Source organism: Plutella xylostella, chromosome 21 (genome assembly GCF_932276165.1).
Source record: "Plutella xylostella chromosome 21, ilPluXylo3.1, whole genome shotgun sequence".
Lineage (NCBI taxonomy): Eukaryota > Metazoa > Arthropoda > Insecta > Lepidoptera > Plutellidae > Plutella > Plutella xylostella.
In genome coordinates this window covers 554,441-579,816 of record NC_064001.1, presented here as the reverse complement: position 1 = coordinate 579,816, position 25,376 = coordinate 554,441, and the positions used below count along the sequence as shown (strand labels likewise).

The 25,376-nt window shown below is 38.3% G+C and overlaps 5 protein-coding genes across 5 annotated transcripts; 3 read left to right on the top strand and 2 right to left on the bottom strand.

Moving 5' to 3' along the window:
- Nucleotides 1–2,538: 2,538 nt before the first annotated feature.
- LOC105380137 (mitochondrial inner membrane protein OXA1L) lies at nucleotides 2,539–4,020 on the bottom strand. The gene has a single exon (XM_011549640.3). The coding sequence runs from the start codon at nucleotides 3,897–3,899 to the stop codon at nucleotides 2,721–2,723; it is 1,179 nt and encodes a 392-aa protein (XP_011547942.3). The 5' UTR covers nucleotides 3,900–4,020; the 3' UTR covers nucleotides 2,539–2,720.
- Nucleotides 4,021–4,189: 169 nt separating this feature from the next.
- On the top strand, nucleotides 4,190–5,637 carry LOC105380136 (RNA-binding protein NOB1). The gene has a single exon (XM_011549639.3). It carries the CDS (start codon nucleotides 4,307–4,309, stop codon nucleotides 5,570–5,572), a length of 1,266 nt encoding a protein of 421 aa, XP_011547941.3. The 5' UTR covers nucleotides 4,190–4,306; the 3' UTR covers nucleotides 5,573–5,637.
- Nucleotides 5,585–8,385, bottom strand: LOC105380135. Its single transcript, XM_048628450.1, has 6 exons — nucleotides 8,106–8,385; nucleotides 7,572–7,890; nucleotides 7,243–7,432; nucleotides 6,713–6,883; nucleotides 6,355–6,448; nucleotides 5,585–6,006 (listed from the first exon to the last, which is right to left on the bottom strand). Exons 1-6 carry the CDS (start codon nucleotides 8,167–8,169, stop codon nucleotides 5,771–5,773), a joined length of 1,074 nt encoding a protein of 357 aa, XP_048484407.1. The 5' UTR covers nucleotides 8,170–8,385; the 3' UTR covers nucleotides 5,585–5,770.
- A 2,349-nt stretch (nucleotides 8,386–10,734) lies between these two features.
- Nucleotides 10,735–15,236, top strand: LOC105380134. Its single transcript, XM_011549637.3, has 4 exons — nucleotides 10,735–10,902; nucleotides 10,987–11,369; nucleotides 11,830–11,972; nucleotides 15,107–15,236. Exons 1-4 carry the CDS (start codon nucleotides 10,872–10,874, stop codon nucleotides 15,201–15,203), a joined length of 654 nt encoding a protein of 217 aa, XP_011547939.3. The 5' UTR covers nucleotides 10,735–10,871; the 3' UTR covers nucleotides 15,204–15,236.
- An 880-nt stretch (nucleotides 15,237–16,116) lies between these two features.
- LOC125490148 lies at nucleotides 16,117–17,067 on the top strand. The gene is made up of 2 exons (XM_048628449.1): nucleotides 16,117–16,384; nucleotides 16,684–17,067. The coding sequence occupies exons 1-2, from the start codon at nucleotides 16,245–16,247 to the stop codon at nucleotides 17,042–17,044; spliced, it is 501 nt and encodes a 166-aa protein (XP_048484406.1). The 5' UTR covers nucleotides 16,117–16,244; the 3' UTR covers nucleotides 17,045–17,067.
- The last annotated feature ends 8,309 nt before the right edge of the window (nucleotides 17,068–25,376 follow it).

The following is a 25,376-nucleotide window of genomic DNA, read 5'->3' as shown; positions in this document are numbered from 1 at the left end:
ACTAAAAAAAACTTCTTGATATAAACTGTAAATGAGATCCATCATTTTAAACTGAGTAACTGATAAGAAGTTGTTTTATTTGTGCCATAATATACAATATTATGACACAAATCTCTAATCAAAACAACAAAAAATAAAAAATTATAATGTGACATGGCAAACTTACGTAAGTAATTCGTTACTTTTGTCCTGCCGCGAGCTGTTACTTTTGTACCCATTCCCATTTTTGAAATATCAGGCGACATAACTTTAAAACAGCAAGTGTTATTCGAAAACAATTTATGACATGCTACAGACAATCTTATAATGAATCAATGAACAAATAGTCATATGGTTCTTGGCATCTTAATTCTACGTAAACACTAAATGAATAAACACCAAAAAACTTACTTTGGGTGTGTAAAATCACGAAATGCTCACTAAAACAACCTTGCACCGCGGCACGGGCGCGGAAAATGATATCATGCGTGGGGGGCATCGCATGCTGACTACCAGCTGTCGCTTGGGACGTTAAGGCTATTGGGGAAGTCCACAGAGTCTTTGTTACTTTCTACCCGCTGTTACTTTTGTCCCCGGTCTCCCCTACCTACCTACTTAAATGTTTAAAAAAATTGGGGCTGTTGGTGTCGTCATTTTCTGAGTGGAACTGTTTCATTGCTCGTGAGTGCATTAAGTAATCACGAATATCACGGTTCCCCATAGAAACTTAGATCTTCATACGAATAAAAGTTTTTGGCTTGGTTTACAACTTTTGCAACACCTTGTATTTAACCGCTACACCATCGTCTACTTTAAATACGGTAGCCGGTTACAACAAAGGTTCATGCCCATGTTCATTGCCCTCTCCCTGGTTATTATATAGAAGCTTAGTACAAGCGAAACGAACCAAGCTGGGACAAATTAATTTAATAAACGGAGACTTTGTTCAAGGCAGTGATACAACCAAATAATACAACCGTCGCCGGCGACTTATTGTGTTACACTAATTCGGGACCGCGCTCGTGTTTACATTCATTTTCTTAATTTAAATTGTGTTTGTGCTGCGTAACTTTTCGACGGGAATTAGAATTTGATTTAGCCGTAGGCTGTCGGTAGGTTTCATGTTTGGTACGGTGATGAGTCATATTATGAGTTGGGACAGTAAGTCCATAGCTACTAACGTAAGTCCGTACCTACTAAAGGTAAGTGTCCATCTATCGGTATCACGTATAAACGGACGGAGAAACGTCGGCAATGCCCATGAAGTGGACGCACTTGTGTGAATTTCTTTACAAAGAATACTGAATGCGATGCGTCCGTTGCGTACGATGTTGAAAGGTGGACGGAACTCTATTTCTAGGTACTTACTGTATTATCCACGCTTAGTACTTAGTTACCTAATCTATTGCATGGTAGGTACTATTCTCTATTCTATTCTATTCTCTGTGGGGGTGTCAGTACCTGCACCTGGCTCTCTCGAATGGAACCTTTGTGCATATCCCCAAGGTCTAAACTGCCTTCCTAAGCTTGGACCATTTCCCACCACGCTGGTCCACTGCGGGTTGGTGGGTTCACATATCTAGATGTGCTAAATCTAAATATGCAGGTTTCCTCACGATGTTTTTCCTTCACCGTAAGAGCGATGGTATACATTGTACTTAAATTCAGAAAAGAACTCATTGGTACATGTCAGCGCCGGGACTCGAACCCGCATCTCTGGCGTGAGAAGCGGGCGCTTACCCGACTGAGCTACCACCGCTCCGCTGCATCGCATGGTAGGTACATCTAACCCATTTATTTACCTACTTACCAGAGTAATCTCCTAAAAGGACGAGTTATTTATAAAAACTGTTTGTAACTATAGTCAATTTTTCACTTGACTCGATCTATCGAGTATCTCTTCACGTCTATATTATATAATTATGTTGTATCTATCTATAGGTACTTATAATAGGTACCTACCTACTTTATTAGCGAAACGTCTTCGTCTAAAGCTGCGTACACACTGGGCCAACGAACGCCAACAGTTATCCCAACGATGGATATTTATCATACATAATACAGGGCAGATTGCAGAAACGAAGGCCAACGAAACCCGTTCGTTGGGCCGGTCTGTACGCAGCTTAACGTCTTTGAGTTTCTTTAGCCTTTTGCCCGAGGTAGGTACCGATGATACAATCTCGATTTCGGAATAAGTAGTGACATCTACATTTTATACGTTCAAGTAACTTTGCCAAAAGTTTCAGTTTGCAACTAGTAGCGACCTCTGTTTTTTATGTAATGAAATAGACACACAGCTTTCATGCAAGGTTCAGTATTATTTTCAGGAAATTACTCCTTTGGTCTATTGCCACTGCATGCAGTTCTCATCATACTTAAAGCACAATCGTTTTCTTATATTATCTTGTTACATCCTTACAGCTAACTGAAACTTTATCCCTTGGAAACATAGCAATGGCCTATCTACCTTCCAATAATAAGTCTATTCCTTGGGTTCATTATAACCATAACACACACTTTCATAGGTTACACAATATTATTAAAAATAAATTCAAAAACTTGATGTAATAATATATTTTATTTATATGTAACACTACAAACTAATCCCTGTATTCATAAAAAGTTAGAAGCCTCTATATTAAAACACTAGACCTTACTAGTGGTACCTAATAGCAATAGGTATGCAGCCCAAGTATTCTATCTTTTTATCAACAACAGGGTCTGACTATGAACTAGAACCACTACTTTGGTTTTGCTTGCACATTAGATAACTTTGTCGGGTCAAACTTATATGTCTTCTGGAGAGGTCCTTTGCCAGCTTTTGTGAAAATCATCTCGTCTATTCTCTGCCGCTCCGCCAGCTCTCGTGAGATCTTCATGTTGGTCCATGATTCCTTCGCTCCATCTACAAAGCCTTTCTTCTTTATTGGCAAAGAATCTGGTTTGTGTGACTCTAATTTAGGTATTTTAAAGTAATCCCTCACTGCTGGAATCTTGAGTAAGCCCACTTGGCCTAGTGAGATAAAGTTACTTGAACACCAGTACACCAAAATGGCTCCAGGGAAGTTGATAGTGAATGGCAGCATGATGAAGGGGACGGCCCGGAGGAAGTACCGCATGAGCTGCATGTTCTGTGCGTCTAGCCGCCCACCGTCAACACCCAGCTCTATGGTGGCCATCATTGTGGCACTTGTGATGATTGGCAGCAAGAAGTACTGGTCTGGGACTGTCAGGTCAAGAAACCACCACAGACCGCCGTGGGTCATGCTCTCCACTGGGCAGTTGGCCATGCCTCGGAGACCCACGAAGAAGGAAATGAACAGCGGCGCCTGCGCCAGTGGAACAATCATGTTCTTCAACGGGTTCAAACCCTTCTCTTTCATAAAGGCCACCATTTCCTGTGCATAACGGGCAGCCTCGAGCTGGTTGCCGGTCTGCCGCGCCTCCGTCATCTTGAGCTGCAGCAGCTGGATCTGCGGCAGGTGGTTGTTCATGACGGCGGAGTTGCGCTGCGACATGATGACCAGCGGGAACATGGCGAGGCGCACCACCACCGTGCCGATGAGGATGGCGCCCCACCACGGGATGTCCATGGTGACGTGCACGAACTCGAGGCAGTTCTGCACCATGCCCACGGGGCTCCAGCCGCCCAGGCCGATGCTCGCGAATGTCGGCTCTCCATTGGCCGCTAGACTCTGTATCGCGTCGAGCGCCGCCGCGTCCGGCACCGGCGGCGGCTCCGGTATACTCTCGATCAGCGGCCCCGCCTTCCCCAATTCGCTGCCTGTGGACGCAAATCTGACGGTGCCAACTGAAGAATAGGCGTAGTATACTTTTGCTTTCCTAACCTCAAACTTATTTTCGGTAAATAATTTGATAACGGCACTTCGTCTGCCATTCCGCTGCAGTAGCTTAAACATTATGACGATAGAATAGTTTCTACTAAACTGTTTCTGTTACTTTCTTGGCCCTTTTTGCGAAATATAATGAAAATATTACATGATATTTTTATATCGTATTTTGACGTTGGATTCTGTTCTGTGCACACTGTCAGAACTGAGATGCTCTATGCCATTTTGTATCATAGATTAATTACAGTTACTATCCGAAGCACTGACCTTTGTATAGCGAGCGCTATTGAACCGGCTTATTCTGTGACGTACATTTGACATGTGTCAATGTCATGCGTTTTGTTTTCTTTCTCTCGTTTACAAATTCACGAATGTTGCACGTGTTTTTAATTTTCAAGTATTTTCTTGTATTCTAATTCTAACTACTAGTAATAATTGTTTCCAACTAAAATAGCTGTGCCAAATAATTCTACATCATGTCGAAAAAGATCAAGCATTTAGTCGTAGACACATCGGCGTTCATCAAAGCTGGAAACTTGCAAGACATCGCCGAGAATGTGTACACAATTCAAGAAGTTATCGATGAAATTACGAACGACAAGCAACGCCGCAAGCTGGTGGTGCTGCCGTACGACCTGAAAATCAAGAATGTGTTCACTGAGAGCATCAACTTCGTCACAGACTTCTCTAAGAAGACGGGAGACTACACAAGCCTCTCCGCCACAGATATCAAAGTGATGGCGCTCACTTACCAGATGGAGAAGGAAGTCGTCGGCACGGAACACCTCAAGACAGAGCCCACCATGCAGAAAACCCTAAAAGTTAGCGGCCTTGCCAACTACACCCCACATCCCGACACAGACGACAACAAAGTCAATGAAACAAAACCAACTGAACAACAGGAACCATCCAATAGCCCTAAAGAAGAAGTAAAGCAAGTTAATGTAGAAATTCTAAATGAGTCTAAAGAGGATGGCTACAGCAGTGATGAGGACCAGGCCTTGGCAGAACAGATAGCTGACCAAGTTCAAAATATGCAACTGAAAGATGATGTTGATGACATGATGGTTAAAGTCTCTGATGATGAAGACGAGGAGTCAGAGAGTGAGGGCAGTGAGGATGATAGTGATGAAGGCGAGTGGATCACACCCAACAACCTCGCTGAGAAGAAGAAAGAAATGGACATGGGTGACTACTGTGAAGACATATCAGTGGAAGTCGCTTGCATCACCTCTGACTTCGCCATGCAGAATGTCCTGAAGCAAATAGGCCTCAACGTCACCTCAATTGATGGTAGGATCATCCGACAGCTTCGCACCTTTATCTTTCGCTGTACCACATGCTTTAAAACCACCAGTGTGATGACTAAACTGTTTTGTCCTAAGTGTGGGCATGCAACACTGAGGAAAGTGGCTGTGAGTGTAGATGAGCATGGCAACCAACACATACACATCAATGGTCGCAAACCACTGACAGCTAGAGGGAAAAGATTCAGCTTGCCCACCCCTAAAGGAGGCCAGCACTTCCAATACCCCATATTGACAGAGGATCAGCATATACACAAAAAGTTTGCTACCAAAATGGCTCGGAAGAAGAACAATCCTATGGACCCTGAGTATGTGGGAGGATTCTCCCCATTTGTCATGAGAGATGTTAACTCTAAGTCTGCTGTTCTAGGGGTGCGGGCCAACAAGCAGGACGTCAAGTACTGGATGAAGAACTTCTCTAAAGGGAAGAAATGAAAATGCTTGAAAGTTTGTTGCAAGTGAACATTATATATTGTAAAAATAAATAAGGTAATATAATACTGTTCTTAGTTCATCATTTGACTAGCACTGTATCCTTTCCCTTATCTTAATCATTCAAGATTCCCTTTTACAGAAAGTGAAGTCATAATTCAAACTATTCAAATGAAAGTTAAATAGGAATGCCTTATAAACTCATAATTCATCTTCATACTGAAGGTCCATGTAGTCAAGTTGATCCTTCATGTCTTCATAAGCATCATCAGTGTAGTTACATTTCTTCCTTGGTCTAGAGTTGACTTGTGTCGGTTTGGGCAAGAGTACCTTGTGGGTTTTAGGTTGAGTTTCATAGAACTTCTTCAGTTTCTTATCAATGAACTTTAAGGCTGCTTCCATGCATATATGGGGTGCCTCACGGTCATTATTTGTACCTGGAAAAATTACAAATATTTAATTAAGTACTTCAAGGGAAACCTATAATGATACTTTAGTGTTGTAAGTGCATAAAGATATAACTATTACAAGTAAATAATATTATTATCATAGATGACAAATATGTGTTGAGTGCTTTCTATTATTTCCGAATTAGTCATGTTTGTTTTTAGAATTCTCTTTATACTATACAATGTATATTATGTAATAAAATAGGTACTAAAGGTTTTATTACACATAATAATTAAAATACAAAATGCCTCACTGCCTCAGTGAAGCTTGCATGAAAAGCTAGTATGTACTTAAATAAAGTACTACAGAGTAAGTGAGCAAATACTATATCTTACCAGCGGACACTGTATTAATTCCTGTCTTCTCTGTATCATCCTCCAGTGGAACACCCAGCGATAAACTTTTGTCACACTTCCAATGTTTTGTCACCTGAAAACAGAATTATAGGTATATAATAACAACACAAATGAAATAATCTTGCTCTTACTATTACATACATTCATGCTACATGGTAGCATGCTTTTTAGATGGTATCATGAGTGACTAACACAAAATGTATCATATTTATTTTATTCCCTGCAATTCACACATGATTTCATTCAAATTCCTATTTGTTACACACACATGTTACAGGTATCTAAATCCAAATATCATGGATCTTGTGTGAATGAACCCTTACTTTTAAAAACTCACCCTTGCATAATATTTAGGAAACTTTGGATTCTTATTTCTGTAAGAGCATGGGCTTCCACCAAGCAATGCCACCGCTTTGACTCTCCTTTTAAAATCTTCCTTCTTTTTCACAGCCATTTCTGTAACTTCTTCACTAGCACCGCTGTGGCCTATGATCACTATAGCTGATGCCTGAATTATTAAAATAAATGTATAGGTAGGTTTATTTATTAACATTTATTTATCAAAAAAAATAATATTATTGATTAATTATAACATTGCATCACAAAAATCACAGAGATTTGTCCGTGAAGAAGGTACTTTTTAGTTATTAATCTGATTATTTTACATGAAACAATGTGGTGTAAAGAATAAACTGCACAAGTATATTTAACCCTCAATCAGCCATAGGACATACTATGGACCCCATTCCCACCTTTGTTTTGAAAAGGTGATAATGAAAAACATCAAAATAATTTGGGAAAATATGGCTTATAAAGAACAAAGGTTAACAAACTTATTTTTTTAACTGCTGTTGTTGCAATACCAACCTGACTCTTAGAGATATAGTGATCCCAAACATACTCTGCATATTCTTGGCCAGTGAGCACTCGGTGACTGTAATCATTCCAGTTATACCAGTGTTTCCACATTTGCATTGACACAACCCCGTAACCTCTATCCTTAGCGTGTTGGAAGTATGGTATCATTGAGTATTTATACAGGTTCTCACTTAGTAACCTGCAATTAGATATAAAATACCTGGATTAAAAATAAAATTGATTGCACCATGGGAAAAACATCCTGCTGTAATTAGTTCAAGTAAAGTCCGAAATTAAATCTAAGTTGCATCATGCTTATACAGAGCAGAGGCACTTACCAATCATCCCAAATGGCAGAATCAATTGTGACAAAGACCAATAGAGTATCTTTCAAGAAATACTTTGGGGATGCTAAGGCATACGTCCCAGTCTTCTCCCAGGATCCTTCTGGCACCGGTAACTTGGTGTATTTAAACTTGTCAATCACATAATCTTTGACATATTTTTTCATGGCTTTTTCAAAGTTCTGACGTATTCTCTCCGGTCCCCATACCGAAGTTATGCACTTGTATGAGCGATCTGTAGGGCTGAGTAATAATCTTAATTGATCATAAGAATACTTTTCTTTCTTTCCACCTAGCTGCCTCAACTCTCCAACTGAAAGGAAACGGAAAAGTTTTTGGTTAAATTAGTCCTTCAATAACAACACTTGCGTTGGGTCACACTTTTCTGTAGATGGTAGGCACTAGGAAAACTTATGCTACCTAGTAGGTGCCTACTTGTTGAAATAAGTGCACTTAAATTGTAAAGTGTTTAATACAATGCTGTTGGCTCTCCATGAAAATTATAAAATAAGATCTATAGTTACTCACTTGAATTGAAACCATATCCATAATCTTCTATTGTAATTAATTCACTCTCCTTTTTATAATTCATGGCTCAAGTACCAAATAAATTGTAACTTTTGCCTTTAGTTAAAATGGACTGATATAACGAAGCGACGGTTGCGATGTTACTGCGGCGTTCTTGTTGTTTGTTTTCAATTTTATTAGCCCTCATTGCCTTATCTTTATTTAATGTTGTGCAATATTATGTTTTCGTTTCGCACAGTAGAGATCTCACTATAAGTAGTTTCAGGGTACAGACCGGACCTAAATTAACTTGAGAAAAAATAACAGAAGATAAATTAATTTCAAACCTTTATAGTTATTTACAAAATAAAAGGTTTCAACGGGTTCCGCTCATCTGGCATAATCTTTATTGACCAAAACTCATTTCGCATAACTCGTATGGTCTAAACTTTTTTGGCCGAACCATCACTTTGCCAAGACTTATGTGGCATAAGGCTCGTTTCGTCTAAAACTCTTTAGGCACAATCTTTAAACACCTAAGTTTCGTTTGCTCAAATTTATGTTCGTCTATACCTATGTATAATCTTGTTTCTCCTAATGTTATCTTAATAAATAATACATTAAGTATTTAGTAAATGTACAAATTGTGATATTTTTCTCCTACATCCCGAAAATCACGATATTGTATGATCAAAAAATCGAAAGTTAACGACCAATATAATTATTACAAACCCCATGAGATCGAAACCTAAAAATAGGTGCGACGACGAGCAAAGCGAGGAGGAGCGTGTTAGGTGCACATGTTCATCAAAACCAAAGCGGAGCGCAGCGAAGCGGAGCGGAGCGTTTTCCAAACAGCGGAAACAATACAAGGCACCAGTTTGCGCTATGTAGGGAGACGCTCCGTCAAAGTTAAAGCCAAACGAATATTATTACTTTGTATAAACCTATGCCATAGCATTATTAGGCTATTCAAGATTTGGCCATACCATTATTAGGCTAAACAATGTTATGCGAAATAACTTTTTACTAAACGAGATTTATGCCATACGATTTTCGGCGTAACGAGACTTTGACCAAACGTTACTATGCAATACGAGATTAGGCAAAAAAATCTTATGCCAAAAAAGGTAGAACCGGTTTCAACATTTAAGTTTTCAAAATATTGTGCAATTTTTTCGTGGAAAAAGTAGGTTAACTTATTATTAAATTATAATCTGTGAAGTAATATGTCATTGGCACTGCTTTTCAAATTATAATCTGTGACTAGAACCGAGTCCATCTATAAGTAAATATTTTTAAATATGTGGGGACATCTCACATCACACACGACTATCTCTCTCCACATCTCACTCACATCAAAGTCGCATAATTGTCTTTACTTTGCATTCTTCGTTTATCCTTTTGTATACCTAAAGGTGCCAACACACTAGCGGAAGCGGCTTACGGACGCGGCTGTCAGCCGTGACTTAAATGTATAGGTAAGGAATGTACACTACGCTGTTCAAACTATCAGACATAAGTCGTGGACGTAACCTTGGACTGACATTCAGCTTTCAGGGGTTCCCCTCATCTCGCCTAATCTTTATTGCCCAAAACTCGTTTCGCATAACTCGTTTGGTCTAATTTTTTTGGCCGAATCATCACTTTGCCGAGACTTATGTGGCATAAGTCTTGTTTCGCCTAAAACGCTTTTGGCACATTCTTGAAACACCTAAGTTTCGTTTACACAAATTTATGCTCGTATGGGTATCGGAATATTTTTTCTCCTAATATCATCCTAATAAATAATATATTGAGTAAGTAGGTATAGAAATGTATATGTAGTAAATATAGAAATTGTGGTATTTTTCTCCTACATCGAGAAAATCACGATATCGACTGATCAAAATATCAAATGTGAATGACCATTATAAAAACATATTACAAACGCCATTGGGATCGAAACCTAAAGATAGGTGCGACGACGAGCAAAGCAAGGAGGAGCGTGTTAGGTGCACAATATGTTCGTCAAAAGCAAAGCGGAGCACAGCGAAGCGGACCGAAGCGTTTTTCATCAGTTTACATGCTCCGTCAAAGTTAAACGAATATATATTATTACTTTGTATAACCAATGCCATAGTATTATAAGGCTATTCAAGATTTGGCTACACCATTATTACGCTAAACAAGATTATGCGAAATAACTTTTTACTTAACGAGATTTGTGCCATTAGATTTTCGGCGAAACGAGACTTTGACCAAACGTTACTATGCAATACGAGATTAGGCAAATAAATCTTAGGCCAAAAAAGGTAGAACCAGCTTTCAGACGTCCGAGAGCTATCTGGCACAAACTGTGCCAAAAGACCGTGCACACTTATCAGTCGCGGCTGACAGCCGCGTCCGTAAAGCTGCGTACAGACCAGCCGAACGAACGCCCAACGATGGATATTTATCAAACATAATCCAGGGCAGATTGCAGCAACAAAGGTCAACCAAACCCGTTTGTAGGCGTTCGTTTGGCCGGTCTGTACGCAGCTTAAGACGCGTCCGCTATTGTGTCGGAGTCTTAAATAAGAAAATTGATTGGACAGAATTTGACAGCTGGACAAAAAAGAGACAGACTAAAAAATTACACATTTGACAACCTCACATATATAATGACATTGACATCTATCAATACTAAATTATAAATTGTGATGTGAATAGAATTTTGCAAATTCCGCTAAAAATCCCTCTGTTAATTTATATTTATTTGTTTAAAGTCGTTATGAGTGTCGCTAAGAGTTAATTACCGTTTATAAAATGATGAACTCCTTTCACCACACCGTAAAATGTACTTATTAATTAAGTAGTCTTTGTGTTGAGGTTATGTTTTATTACGAAATGCAATTTAATCGTTTTTCTGCTTTAATTTCAGATTTACGGTTGGTGAATCTCAAAACAGCGCTAAAAACTATCAAAGAGTGCACTCCCAACCAAATCAACAATGTTACGAAGGCAAAACTGGATTTCTCTAAGGCAAAATCTATTTCAATCAGCCCCAGATCAATTGGTTTCGAAATAGGTCAAAAACCAGATGAAGGGAAAATCAAACAGGATCCTTTGTCGTACACCCCTATCATCAATCCTAGATCTATACTGCCCTTGATTGATGGCAACTGGCAACGGCAAGAAGTGGGGCTGCCAACACATAGGGAGGAGGAGAAACAGGCGGCCAGGCTGATCGTCATCAGAAGGAAAAAGATGAAGAAGCATCAGAGGAGGAAGCTGTGGAAACGCATGAGGCATCGCTGGGCCAGGGTATGTTAACTAAAATCTTTTTTAGGATAGTCTATGCCAGTGTCATAGCTGGTGAGCCAAATGTGAACATTTTGGCAAGAAATTAACATTAATAGGCTTGGTCAGTGAGAAGAAGCATCTTTTAAACTATTGCTTTATATCTTAGTATAATAACTTTATCTTACTGTGCCTATCCAATGGCACATTGAAGAAAATAACTAGTTCAGTGTAGAATTGAACACACAGATTATATGTGCAGGTTTCCTCACAATCTTCTTCTCTTGCCAATTACTTATTGCAAGCTAAGATATTGTGCTTTTTCACTGCCACATTCCTCTTTTATTTGAATGTATCCAGTGTTCTACATTTAAGTTATGAAATATGGTAAATAGTGTGAAATATATCTATACTTACAATTACATGTGTAAAGGAAATTTAAATAAGTATTTTATAAAAATCAATATTTCCCTGTGCATTTCAGGTGCGTCAGCGGAGGCGTCAGATCAAGGAGAAGGTGTTCCAAGCGGAGCTCCTCGCGCTCATGAAGAAGGCAGATGAGTTCTCCGCCGAGCAGTATGTGACCGACAAGATCGCCCGAGCCAACCACACACCACTGCCTACGAGGTAAACTCATTAATTTCTCAACAAGTTAATTAGTAAAAGCTGAAATTAAGGGGCCGTCCATTAATCACGTGAGGCTCAAAGGGGGGGGAAGGGGTACTGAAAACCTCACGAAACATCACGAGGGGGGAGGGGGGTTCTCGTTAGACATCACGTGTATTAATTTTTTGTCAAAAATTAGGTATTTCTACGCAAAAATGTTAACGATTTGTAGTATGACCTATATTTTTTCTAGTCAAAAATTGCCTTTACATAGGTTTCCAAAAAAATACACGTGATCCAGGGGGGGGGGGGGAGGGGGGGTTTGGTCCCAAACCTCACCAAATATCACCAGGGGGGAGGGGGGGTCAAAAAATGAGAAAAACGACCTCACGTGATTAATGGACGGCCCCTAAGACAGATTTTCAGTAGTTGGATATAGATTTAAGGACGTAATCTGGGGGTGCACCATGCAGAGCCAGTATTGCAAAAGCCGCTTATTTGTATTTTATATGAAAAAGCGGGTGCATCCCACAGTTACACACTAGCGAATTGATTTTCTCTGTAGCCGGTCTTAAAATGTACTCAAACTTTAAATGTCATGGACTACTGCTGTCACTTATTAGCACAAAAACTCTAGACCGACCTAGTAAGATAGTAGTTTTTACAAAAACAACATAACTAGCACACTAGGTACCTACTCTAGCATACTGAATAACTATTTTAGTGATAAATAATAGAAAGTTTATTTTTTATTTTTAATACAAATTGTAAGCTATGAAAAAGTATCACCAGACAATTAAGAAGAAGAAGTGTGACATAGTGCTGTGTTTGTCTCTGTATATAATTTACTGTGTTTGTTTAAATTTGTTTTTATTTTTATGTTGTGTGATTATGAGCCATGCTCGAAATAAATGAATTTGAATTTGAAAATAGTCACTGGAAGTTTTTCATTGCACGTGACTTTCACGATTGATTTTTTAGAACTTTATTTTTAATTTAATGATATGCCTCTCATTTATTTCTCCTCTACGGAAATGTTGCCTGTTCCAACTGTGTCATTGTATCCTACTGTATCTCTAACTAAAGTTGCATTTTTAATAATAATATAATAATAAATCATTTATTTCGGATTGATCCATATTTTGTTAGTAACAATGAACTTAAAAATTATGTTAGTAATGGTATTAAATTAAATTATATTAAAATGAAATATAATAATTAAATTGGTAAATTATTTAGCCGCCCATTTACATGGCATAACATGTGCACACATCAAAGATCGTAGCAGCGGACTGTCTACTCTCTCTGCTATAGTGGTCAGGAGGCCGTTGGTGCTGGCACGCACCCGCTGCATCAGGGAGGCTACTCGCTTCCTCATGATGGCATGAAATCCATCAGTGTGTGCCTCGGCGAACATCCCTGACGCGCTGCAGTACCGCGGCAGCCCCAACAGCATCCTGAACGCATTATTATATTGAACGCGTAGGGCGTTGTAAGCCTTTTGAGTAAAGCTGATCCACAGGGCGCAAGTGTAAAAGGATTGGCAATAGGCCCTAAATAATGTTACTTTTACACTCTGTGTACATCTTGCAAACCTACGGATCAGCATGTTACTTCTGACTGCCAACGCCCTACGCTCCCTCTCAATGTCCCAATCATCTGATTGCGACTCGGATACCCAGTGCCCCAGGTACTTAAATCGCGGTACGACTTTAAGAGGAGTGCCGCTCAGAGTGACTTCAGGTATATCAGGGTAATATTTAGTACCAGCCTTGAAAACAAGCAACTCACTCTTTTTCGCGTTGTACCTGAGGCCATGAGCCTCCGCATACGACTCACAAATGCTCAGCAGTTTCATGAGAGCGCTGATCGAGGGGCACAGCAATACCATGTCATCTGCATAACTAATATTATTTACAAATTTCCCACCAATTGAGCATCCGACCATGGCATTGCTGAGCTCCTCGATCAGCCGATTCACATACAGGCAAAAAAGTTTGGGAGAGCTCAATCCGCCCTGCCTCACCCCGCACTCCAGCCTGTATGGTTCGGATAGCGAGCCTGCCCATCTCACCATGTTATTTTGGTGCCCATACCAATATTTCAGTATATCAATGAACTCTCCAGGCAGCGTTGAGTCCTCGTACAGCTTTTGCCATAACTTACTATAGGACACCAGATCGAAGGCCTTGGACAAGTCAAGAAAACAAGCGTATACGGGTGTTTTCCTGTCCGTATAGTAACGGACAGTATGCTTGAGACAAAGTATTGCTGTCTCTGTAGATAGCCCAGATCTGAATCCGAACTGGGCATCATGAAGATGCAGGTGTTTGTCTAGCTGTTTGTCTAGCATACTGTCCATCACTTTTGCAACTATGGTGGCCAACGAAATGGGCCTATAGTTATTAACATCTGAGGCATCCCCTGTCCTGTTTTTAACTATTGGCACTACCAGGGTCTTCATCATGTCCTCAGGCATGTAGGAGTGCCCAACACAGAAAGAAAGAAGCATGGCGAGCACTCTGGGCAAGTGAACACCTGCATGTTGCAAGTGTTCAATGCTGAGAGAGTCATGCCCAGGCGATTTACCACGCGTCATGCTCTTTATAACCGAAGCTACTTCTTTAGCGGTAAAACTGATATGGGGAGTATCTGTGGTGGGCACTCGGGACAATGATGAGTCACCTGGCGTGTTCAGAGATGATTTTACCCTAAAATGGTTTTTAAACAACTCGGTAATTTGTTCAGGCTCACTAACGCCCCCTACACTCACCGGGAGACTCGACCTAGGGTTCAGTTTACTAGTCTGCTTCCAGAATTGGCCAAAGTTTTTGCTGTCGTGGTGGGAAGCTATTATGTCCATTTTAATCTGTTCAGCATTATCTTGACACCATTTCAATTTTTGTTTAAAAACTTTTTTAGTACTTATCATAGCGGAATAGATAGGTCCCGTTTTAGGTTTTCCGTGCATAGCCCAGTCTAAAAACCTAAGTCGAGCCTCCGAGTGAACCTGCCTCACATGTTTGTTCCACCCAACTATATGATTCCTTTTATGTGGAGCTACTTTGCCATGACTATGGACAGCCGCATCAGACAATATACTAACAATATTAGAATACATTTTATCTATAACAACCTTATGACTTATCTTCTAGGTGGAGACACAAGCGCCTGCCAGAGTTCATCATCCGCCAACTGATGGGCATCGATAAGAAAATCAACTACAAACATACTGATGTCTATAAAGCTTAATACTTGTGTCTGAATATAGTAGATTTAACTAGCTCTATGTTGTTTAAATTATCAAGGGAAAAGCTATAAGTTTAAGGGCCTGTTTCACAATATCTGGATAATGGATACCTGTGGGATACTGTGGGATGTGACATGCTGTCACTTTCTATAACATAAGTTTTAGGCAGTGACAGCTAAATTGTATCCCACAAGACCCACATGTAGCCATTATTCAGACATTGTGAAACAGGGTCATCAGTGCTTCTGATAAGTCTTATATTTCTAGTACTGCCTTGGTAGTAAGGTAAGTAAAGCCAGCTTCATAACTATTTGACTACACCATAGTTAACTAAGCCAGTACAGATAGTTTGAGGTGACCCCGTTTAGTGGTCTTCCCTTCCGTTACTACTTGACTTTAGGGCCTGTTTCGCGATGTCTAGATGTTGAATAAATAAAATACATGCTGTCACTCTCTGCAATAAAATTATGTTTTAGACAGTGAACGCATGTATTTTATTCCACAGCTAGACATTGTACAGACATCGTGACATACGTAGCCATCAGACATTAAAACAGGCTCTTATGTTATGTGAAACAAAAAAAAAACTATTACACCTTTATACTACACAGTGATGTTATGTCTACTACCCTCGACAATGCTACACCTGATTTACTTATCGTGGTAAGCACCATTACACTACCTAGCCTAGGCCGACTATTGGCATTCGAGCTAGAACTTCGAAGGTTTAACTACCTACACAAAAATACTGAACTTTTATAGCAAAGTTAATGTATAAATAGACCATATCTCTGTTTAGAGGTATGTAAGTTAAAGTACCTACGTAGCAGATGGCGGTGACGACGATAAAGACAGGGAAGGACTATTAATTACTTATAAGTATCTATTCAACTCAATAGGTGTACTGTTTAAAAAGATAAAGTGAAAGGATATTTAACTTATCATTTTATTGAAGTTTATCTTATCGTGGTGCAGTGCCAGTTACGCCAGTGCATAACTCAGACAATACTCGATTAGAATTTATTAATTGTTTTATTTAAAAAATGCAAGAAATAAGTGAAAGTCTATGCGTAGAACTAGTGAAGCTATGTCAAAGTGCTGAAGAGAATGACTTATATACTCGTAGTTCTGCATTCGATGAAGATTTGTACAATCTTTGTGAAGATGCTCAAAATGCTTTCGCGTAAGTTTTACAGGATCAGTGCCGTAAATAAAGTTAAAATTCAATAATTGCTTTCTACCATTATCTTGACGGTTGCCTTAAAGTGAATATTAGTTCGTTGTAGGAATGGAATGAACTGTGTAAAAACTAAAAATAGTTTTAGTTACAAGTGACAGCAATAAAGTAGGTAATAGGAAGTTGTGCCTAGGTATTTACTACTTACATTACCCAACTATACAGACACAACGGCCATAAGGACCGGATGTCGATATAAAATAATTTGTTTTTATACCTACCTTAAGTATTCTGTTTTTTTTCAGGCAGGAAGCCCAAAACAAAAGAGTAATAAAAAACGAGAGCTCTCCTAACAACATCGAAGAAAGCGAGTCTGGGGTGAAGCCACCAATTATTGCCAGTACATGTGAATCTTTATTTAGGATCCAAGAGATGTTACTGAAGAATATTACTGCCAATCAGAAGGAAATTCTGCAATTGAGCAGTAATATCGAAAATTCGATTTCCTTCCTTACCTCTCTAAATGTTGAGTTTAGTAAGAAGATTGAATCTCTGGAGAACAAAGTTAAGGAAGATAGAAAACGCATCTGTTTACTAGAAGCTAAAATTGAGGAGATGCAAAGCAATAGAAAGTCTAATTGTGAAATAAAAACTGAACCAAAATAAAAACCGAGTTGAAAATGCAACTTCGTTCTGCCTCTTTCTCAATACTCAATCACAGTACACAGGGCACAGCAAATTAAAACTAAATAAAATAAAAGATTTCTGTCCGTATACTGTAAAAGCAAGGAAGAAATAGATATACATGACGACATTATCTTAAAGTTCCTTTGTGCCCTCAGCGCTTGTTCCTAATTATTATATAGAAACTATTTGATACAAAAATGCTCCCGGTGACTGGCAAAGAAATTAAATACTTACCAAATACCTAAGTACTATAGGTATCCTGCGAACGAAAACATCGATCGTACGGACCTAAGAATCATTATTTTATTGGCAGCACCCGAGTGGAACGCGAGAACTTTCCCGTCGTAAATCCCGACGCACGGAAATATTACGACTTCACTTTATTTATGTTCTACTAGTACGAGTTTGTCAATGTTTGTAGCTTTTTTTAGCCGATTAACTTTCCCGTGGTTGGTGAACAACTTTTTTATGCTCTCTCGTGTCCGTGGTATTTGTTTGTCTCTCTAAAGTCGTTGAAAACATGCTGAAAATCATCAGGTATAGACTGGGGCTAAGAAATCTGACCTGTAGCATTGCGCTCCGAAACCGAGTGGGACATAATGGTGATCAATCGATGAATTTATAATTAACATGGAAGATACTATGCATACTTTACCATCAGTTTTTACCTTTGTTTGAGGAGCTTTAAATGTATCCACGGTTCAAACGACATAAATACCTAAAGGTCTTTTATTTACAAAAAACCAGCCTATATATTCAACAGGCGGCAAAATGATTTTATTTTCCGGTGGCATCAGCTGCTAACACAAATTCCGCCGGGAAAAATGTGTGAAAACATTTAAATCACGTTGAAAAGGTGGCGCGAGCGAAATGTGCACAGAATCACGTTCACGTAGGCACCGCGGAAATCGTAATTTTGTGCCTTCTCACAATATTTACACGGCGCCTCTGGGCGGGCGGCCTGGGCGAACACACATACATTACCTACCTGTGTTCAAACACGTTTATCTAAAATATAGGTGGAAAAAATGCCAAAACGAATACCTAAACGATTTTTAGATACATTTTCTATTCTTAACAGTATTTTTCCTGAAAAATCGTATGTACATAAAAAGGTATAGGAAATAAAATCAGCAGTTAGCTATGAAATATATAAAGAACGACATTATGTTGGTATAAATTAACCTATGTATGCCTAGGTCCTCTAAACATCGCTTTTAGTTCACCCGTTACGTTATTTAACTTAATATTTAATAAATAACCATTGAAAGGAACTCATTACCTGAGTAACCGAAAGTTCGTTTCAGATTAGGGCAAAGTTATAAAAGCAGAGTTCGAGTGAAACGTTGGTCTACGTAGGGGATTTTACACGTGTAACGTTGAAACATAAATATAGAAGGCCTCTTAAACAAACAAGACAATTTGCTATTGACAATTGATGATTTTTGGAATAAAAAAATGCTAATTGATGCCATCTGTCTAAGTGAGCATTTCATGATAGAGGGACATCAGGGCAACTTGAATATTGACGGTTACAACTTGGTTGCATCATATCAACGTAAAGATAAGAAAAGGGGCGGCACCTGCATTCTACTGCGACAAGGTATTGAATATGAAGTGTTGAACATAGCATCAGACCTATCTATTCCACTAAAGTTTGAGTGTTGTGCGGTGCTTTTGAAGGAAGTGAATCTTATAATCTAGTCTGTGTGTATAGAATTCCTGGTAGTGACTTAACAGTGTTTCTTAAAAATATGGAATCTCTATTAAATATTTTATGTAAAAGAAACAAGAAAGTTGCAGTGTGTGGCGACTTCAATATAGACTTTAAAAAACCTAGAGATAGAGTAACTAAATCGTTAATGTCTTTGCTTTATAATTTTAACTTAAAACCTCAGATTCATGACTATACCCATGTTACAAGCAAGTCCAAAACATGTATAGATTAACCAACCTTATTAACCAACTTTGAAGGAAGAGGAAAAGTGTATAAATTAGGTCTTTCGAGACACCATGCACAAGTATTCGAATTTGAAACTTTAAATAATAATAATATATATACTAGATATTGGTTCGAATGGAAGAGAGACTACTCCGACGAAAATGTTAAAAAGTTTCTAGAAATCATGTCCAGTCTCTCTTTTGCCAATGTATTTGAAACCTCAACGATAAATGAAGCTTTCAGTATTTTTTATGAGGATTTCATGTTATTTTATCTTTTGTGTTTCCCTCTCATAAGGGTAAAAAAAACTATTAACAGGAAACATTACTGGATATCAAAAGCGTATAAAAAAATCTAGTAATACAAAGAGACAAATGTACTATTACACAAGGAAACACCGTACAGAGGGCCATGTAAGAGAATACTTGAAATATTCCAAATTACTTAGAAAATGTGTCCAATGCTCTTATAGAAAGTCTAATGAAAAGTACATACAAAATTCAAAAAATATCTGCAGTGCTACTTGGAATATAATAAAAGGCAAACAAAGTGGTAAGCTACCTGTAACAATTAATGAAATTTATCATAAAGATTATCTAGAAAAAAATCCACAAAAAATCTGTCAATTGTTTAATAACTTCTTCCTTGAAACAGTAGAGAACAATTGTAAAACTAAAAACAATAAGGGATCAACACTAAAAACTCAAATTTCCAAATCTATGTTTCTAAAACCAGTCAGCGTAACTGAAGTCATCAAAACTATAGCCACTTTGAATAATACCAATGCAGTAGGAATTGATAACATATCTACTAATATTTTGAAACTTTGCGCGTGCTACATATCTAGTCCACTTTGCCACATAATTAACTTATCACTTGAACAGGGCATTTTCCCAACGCAATTAAAGATTTCCTTGGTGAAACCTCTACATAAAAAAGGAGATAAGAAAGAAATGAATAAATACCGCCCAATAGTACTAATACCGATAATATCAAAAATCTTCGAAAAAATTATGTACTCCAGGCTCTCTAACTTTTTAGAGAGTAATAACATTTTGAAACCTGAGCAATATGGCTTTAGAAATAAAAAATCTACCACATTAGCAGCATATAATTTAATAAAGTATGTTACGGATTCAATGGACCGTAAAATTCCCGTTTGCGCGCTTTTCATGGACATGTCAAAGGCATTTGACTTTGTAGAGCATAGCATATTACTGGATAAGCTCTACAAGTATGGAATAAGAGGTAATGCCCACCAGTGGTTACATTCTTACCTGAGTGATAGGCTACAGTGTGCGGTCGTCTCTACCATAGACGCAAAATCAAAAGTTTTGACAGAATGTAGATCATCTTTCAGGAAAAATCTATTTGGTGTGCCCCAGGGCAGCATACTGGGCCCCCTTCTCTTTTTGCTCTACATTAACGACTTCCCTGATTCAATTGAAGATCCAATGATTTTGTTTGCGGATGACAGCGTCGCAGTTATACAGGGAAACGCTTCATCTTTTACCGACAAGGTTAATAAAGATTTAGTACAGATGGGAACTTGGCTAAAAATGAATAATTTAAATATAAATGTAGAGAAAACCAAGTATGTACAGTTTTTCTATCCACAAGGGACTGCACAACCATTAGAAATTGTATACGAGGGGCAACTCATTGAACGAGTTGAAAAGATCTCTTTCTTGGGTATAATACTAGACCAACATGTTAATTGGAAGGCACACTGTCAAATGGTGTGCACGAAAATTGATAAATATGTGTTTGTCCTGAGAAGGATTGTTAATATTTCCACACTAGAAGCAGGAAAAATGGCTTACCATAGTTATGTATGCTCCAATCTGCGCTATGGATTAATTTTGTGGGGCAATTCAACTAATATAAATCTAGTATTTCTAGCACAAAAAAAAGCCTTAAGAGCATTATGTGGAATAAACGACTCTACCGTATCATGTAGACCATATTTTAAAAAGCTAAAACTTCTCACTTTGTGTTCATTGTACATATTAGACATAACGTTATTTATAAAAAAGAACACTGGCCTTTTCAATCCAAAACCGGAATCTTATAGCCGGCGACTAAGAGACAGATTCAAGAACAAATTAGATCTCCCTTTTGTTCGCAATGCTACCACACACAAGAGTGTATATCTAATGGCTGTTAAGATTTATAATGCTCTACCAAAGGAAATTACGTCTTTAGCAGTGGGACGATTCAAACAGGCACTGTCCACATGGTTAATAAATAAATGCTATTATAATCTAGATGAATTTTTTAATGATAAATAATATTTTGACATGTTTTAATTTTAAGTTTTATTCCTACTATTTTTTGATGCCAGATGCAATGTATAATAATATAATATATTTCTTTTGTTTTATTTGTGCCATTATAATTATTTAAGCTATTTTCATGTTATTGTTTAAAGAATAATGTCATTTGAAATTAATAATGTAACCATCTTTATGTTTATTTATATTTTCTTTTAATATTATGATTTTTAAATTTTGATATTGTACGCTTTGTTTAAAGCAGATTGTGCCTGTTCATCTTTTGTATACTTTATACATTGTATACTTGTCTAACACCTGCAACTCACCTGTGACCACAATCGCAATAAATATATGGTTTCAATGGTTTCAATGGTTTCAATGGTAAACTTTCACCTTCTGAAACTGATTTTCCAATATTTTTCAGCACACGTTGCTGCCCGTAATAGTGGTTCACTACTGGACACATGGTAATAAATCGCCAAGTACACTCACGGGCAATGAAATAGTTCCACTCACAAAATGCCGACACCAAACGACCCCAATTTTTCCAAACATTTCATTTAAAATTTGAACGAAATATTACCGATTTTTGTTGGCAATATCCTGATGCTCTGTTAAATGTATTCCAATGTTGCAGAAGGCGACATTTAGCTAGCCTTTTCCGTTTAGGAGGAATTTGGTGCTTTTCTAAGTGGAATGTTTTTATTGCCCGTGAGTGTAGTTCCTTAACTTACATAACTAGGTACCTAACATAGTGAATAAAAAAGTTACAATGTGTACTTTTATAGGTACTATCTAGACGTGCTCAAACACAATAAGTATGCATGAAATAATAACGAAATTATGCTTCAATATAGTTAGTAACAGTACCTACCTATAATAGGTAAAACACTAAACTTAAACGACATAAAAATTAGTTGAAGTCAAGTGGTAATAATCTAAAAAAATTGTATTAAAAAAAAGAAAGTCTAGTGACTACGGCGGCGGCGTAGCATCCGCGTAGCACCTTCGTAGCACTTGCTACAATGTCGCTATACCAAGAAATTTTTAATAAAAAACCCACTCTAGTAGGAACTGGAATAAGGTGGCCATATGGATAGGTGGAAGACCCAGGGAGAGACCTTTCCCGAGCAGTGGGACACAAAATAGGTTCTTAAAAAAAGGGTTTTCCATCCCCCTCTCGGCAAAAACTTATAATCTCAACAGTAACTCACAAAGCAAACCTGAGCTACGCGGCCGAGTGCAGAAGCTAGTTATAACAAATTAAACGGCCAGAAACCGGCACATATTTCTTTTTGGCCGATTCTAAACGTCTCGGAAACCCAATTTTAGAGGAACAAACGAACGAGCGAGCTTTGTCAATGCTTTAGAGAAATATGGAGGATTCTCCACAACCGATATCTTGATGGGACTCGAATGTGGGACCATGTTACACGGAGCGTCATAGTTAACAATTATATTGGATTCGTTTGGTCAGACAATACTATTGGTCAAACACTTTAAAGTGTTTTATTCCAAACATCACCATCATCAAAATTTGCTTAGGTTAACTATATATAACTTTATACTGTACTGTCCAATATAAATAAGCATGTTAATGGACTATTTAGTGGTTCAACTTCCTTCTTGTTTGTAGATGGTGAATCTTATATACTCTCCACACATTTAAGTGTTGGAGATCTCAGTAAGACATTATGCTATGGACATGAGGGTCTCTAAGATACTAACTCGAACTAAACTCTACGATCAAGTTTAAATCGACCGCGCCCACCGCGGTGCCGCAGCGTCACAGAGCGAGTCTTCGTTTAAAAGCCCAGTGAGCGGCCTCCATCCGTCACGGGCTTTACCCGGACACGTATAGATGTGTGTCTCACACACGCTGAGCCGAGCCCCCGCGGGCACTTGCGAAATGGTCGGATTATACCCCCTGTTTATTTGCTCCGTCTGCTCGCCTCGGCTCTCCATTACAATGATTTAGCTGGAACAGAGATTCGGCGTTTTTGTTGATGCTTTTAATCCCGGCGTGAGTGTTGTCTCAAGTGCTGTGTTTGTCTCGCTCGGGCTTCGTTGGGCAGGTAAATAAATAGCTGGGGAATCGTGTAGGCTTTCCAATTGTAAACAACCTTCATGTATATCAGACGCAACCATACATAATGACGTGTATATGACTAATACTAGATAATTATTTATTTTAAATACGGTTGTTTAACTTTATTGTCTTGACTACCGAAAAGCCTACCGACTAGAGTGAGTTGAAATAAATGATTCCGGCCAAGGCCAGACGAACCCGAACCCAAAACTATTATTTTAATGCGATTTTGTTTTCAGCTATCCGCGGACTAGCTATGAAAAATGTGGTTACTGAAAACCGCTTTTTCTCCGTCCGTACAAATGTAGATCCCGACTGGAACAGATGGAACAAGAAGATAAAGATTACAGTTTGTTCGCGAGAGAAATGCCTCCGGTTGTCATCGTGACGGCTCCAATAGCACTATTGATCTTTGCTCCTCAAGTCTGAACACGGCTTTTCTTACCTTTTAAGGATTTACATAAAACTAACACGAAGGTAGAGACAAGACAAGAGCATTCTGTAATGAAAGTATTAAGTGGAGTGGAGTTTACCTACCTACATAAAAAAATAAACTAAAATGATTAATAACATTCAACGGGCCGACTCCACCATTGCACTCAGTGTAGCGAGAGCGAGCGTCGAGCGACGCAAACGGATGGTAAAATAAACAAAACAAGCACAACTTGTCCATCGGCCGAGTGACGCAAGGATTTACAGACGTGAGCGGAATAGCGATGAGACCGGGATCACTCTAGATCGTCGTGACCAGAGCAATAGTGCTCCGAAACGTAGTTTTTTACATGCTAGAGTGCCCCAGGGGCCGCGGCCCAGGCTATGTAATGTACGCCCGTTCAAGATGCAACTTCACTTAAATCTAGAACCATCTAGAAACAATGTTATTTTTGATAATCACAGCTATCTATGATGGATAAGTGTAAATTATGAATGTTTAAATGTGTAGTTTAAAATTACGCTAGGTACGTGTCGAATAAAACAGACGAAGAAAATGTAGTTGTATGAAGTGGAAATTGTAGTCAAGAGTTATAAAGCAAACCCTAATAAAATTATTAATGTCGAAGATCTAAAGTCACTATACCAATTTCGGGAAATGAGAATTCTTGAAAACATCATTAAAACTAATAGTAAGATTCATAGCCACCGCCATTTTGAAGTAATTAAAACGGAAGATTTCCAACTTTAATTAAACTACTAGACCGTTATTTGAAGCTTAATATTGAGATAGGCACTTCCGTTTCCGTCCATTTGTACCTTTGCATCAGTATCATGACAGTCAAATAGCGTCCATATTCGTTTAACTTCTGTCACCTGTCAGAGGCGAGATGTTACGTCATCGCCACCATTGGATCATTGGCGAAATAATTTCCGTCCGGGCAACTGTGTTCCAGCTGCGCTCCGTAAAATATTTTTAAAAATAAAATTATAATTAAATTTAAATTCAGAAATAAAATAAATAAGTGTTTCAAAAGTGTTTTATACTGTGAAAGTCAGAATTGTGGAGTGAGGTATCAAAGTAAGGTAAAATATTTTGCCTTTATCATGTAAGTACCCTCATTTTATTTTCTGATTTGCTGTATCGGTAAGAATATTTCGAATTATGCTTCCTTTTAATTATTTATAATAAAATTACACGTTTAAATTCGTAGTTAAAGGAAGTTATAGATCAGCGATGTTTATAACCGTTACTGCAACATATTTAAATAAAATTTGCTATTTTACGATGGAGGTTAAATTAAAGCTGTAACAAATAACAGTTGCCTTAAATATACGTAAATTCATATTTTCTTTCAAATTTTAACGAGATTTTCGTTCGTGAATGTTTTTTATATACTTTTTTCTTGTACAGTAAGAGGCAGATAAACCTGACCCCACTCAGAAGCATTGTTACTATGAGAGGGGGGTCAGCTTTCTCTGCACTATATCGTACTATGCTTGTATCAGTTACATGGACCTTTTGTGATTTGAACAGTTGTTTACAGAATGGATGATACAGAAGCGGGTCGA

What these genes read in the sequence shown, in the direction of transcription:
- LOC105380137 (XM_011549640.3), bottom strand. Translation starts at nt 3,899, where the DNA reads ATGTTTAAGCTACTGCAGCGGAATGGCAGACGAAGTGCCGTTATCAAA.
- LOC105380136 (XM_011549639.3), top strand. Translation starts at nt 4,307, where the DNA reads ATGTCGAAAAAGATCAAGCATTTAGTCGTAGACACATCGGCGTTCATC.
- LOC105380135 (XM_048628450.1), bottom strand. Translation starts at nt 8,169, where the DNA reads ATGAATTATAAAAAGGAGAGTGAATTAATTACAATAGAAGATTATGGA. An exon ending in TGGATATGGTTTCAATTCAA is followed by an intron (nt 7,891 to 8,105) that starts GTGAGTAACTAT and finishes GTTTCCTTTCAG; the next exon opens with TTGGAGAGTTGAGGCAGCTA. An exon ending in AATTAATACAGTGTCCGCTG is followed by an intron (nt 6,007 to 6,354) that starts GTAAGATATAGT and finishes TAATTTTTCCAG; the next exon opens with GTACAAATAATGACCGTGAG.
- LOC105380134 (XM_011549637.3), top strand. Translation starts at nt 10,872, where the DNA reads ATGATGAACTCCTTTCACCACACCGTAAAAT. An exon ending in CTTTCACCACACCGTAAAAT is followed by an intron (nt 10,903 to 10,986) that starts GTACTTATTAAT and finishes CTTTAATTTCAG; the next exon opens with ATTTACGGTTGGTGAATCTC. An exon ending in CACACACCACTGCCTACGAG is followed by an intron (nt 11,973 to 15,106) that starts GTAAACTCATTA and finishes CTTATCTTCTAG; the next exon opens with GTGGAGACACAAGCGCCTGC.
- LOC125490148 (XM_048628449.1), top strand. Translation starts at nt 16,245, where the DNA reads ATGCAAGAAATAAGTGAAAGTCTATGCGTAGAACTAGTGAAGCTATGT. An exon ending in GATGCTCAAAATGCTTTCGC is followed by an intron (nt 16,385 to 16,683) that starts GTAAGTTTTACA and finishes GTTTTTTTTCAG; the next exon opens with GCAGGAAGCCCAAAACAAAA.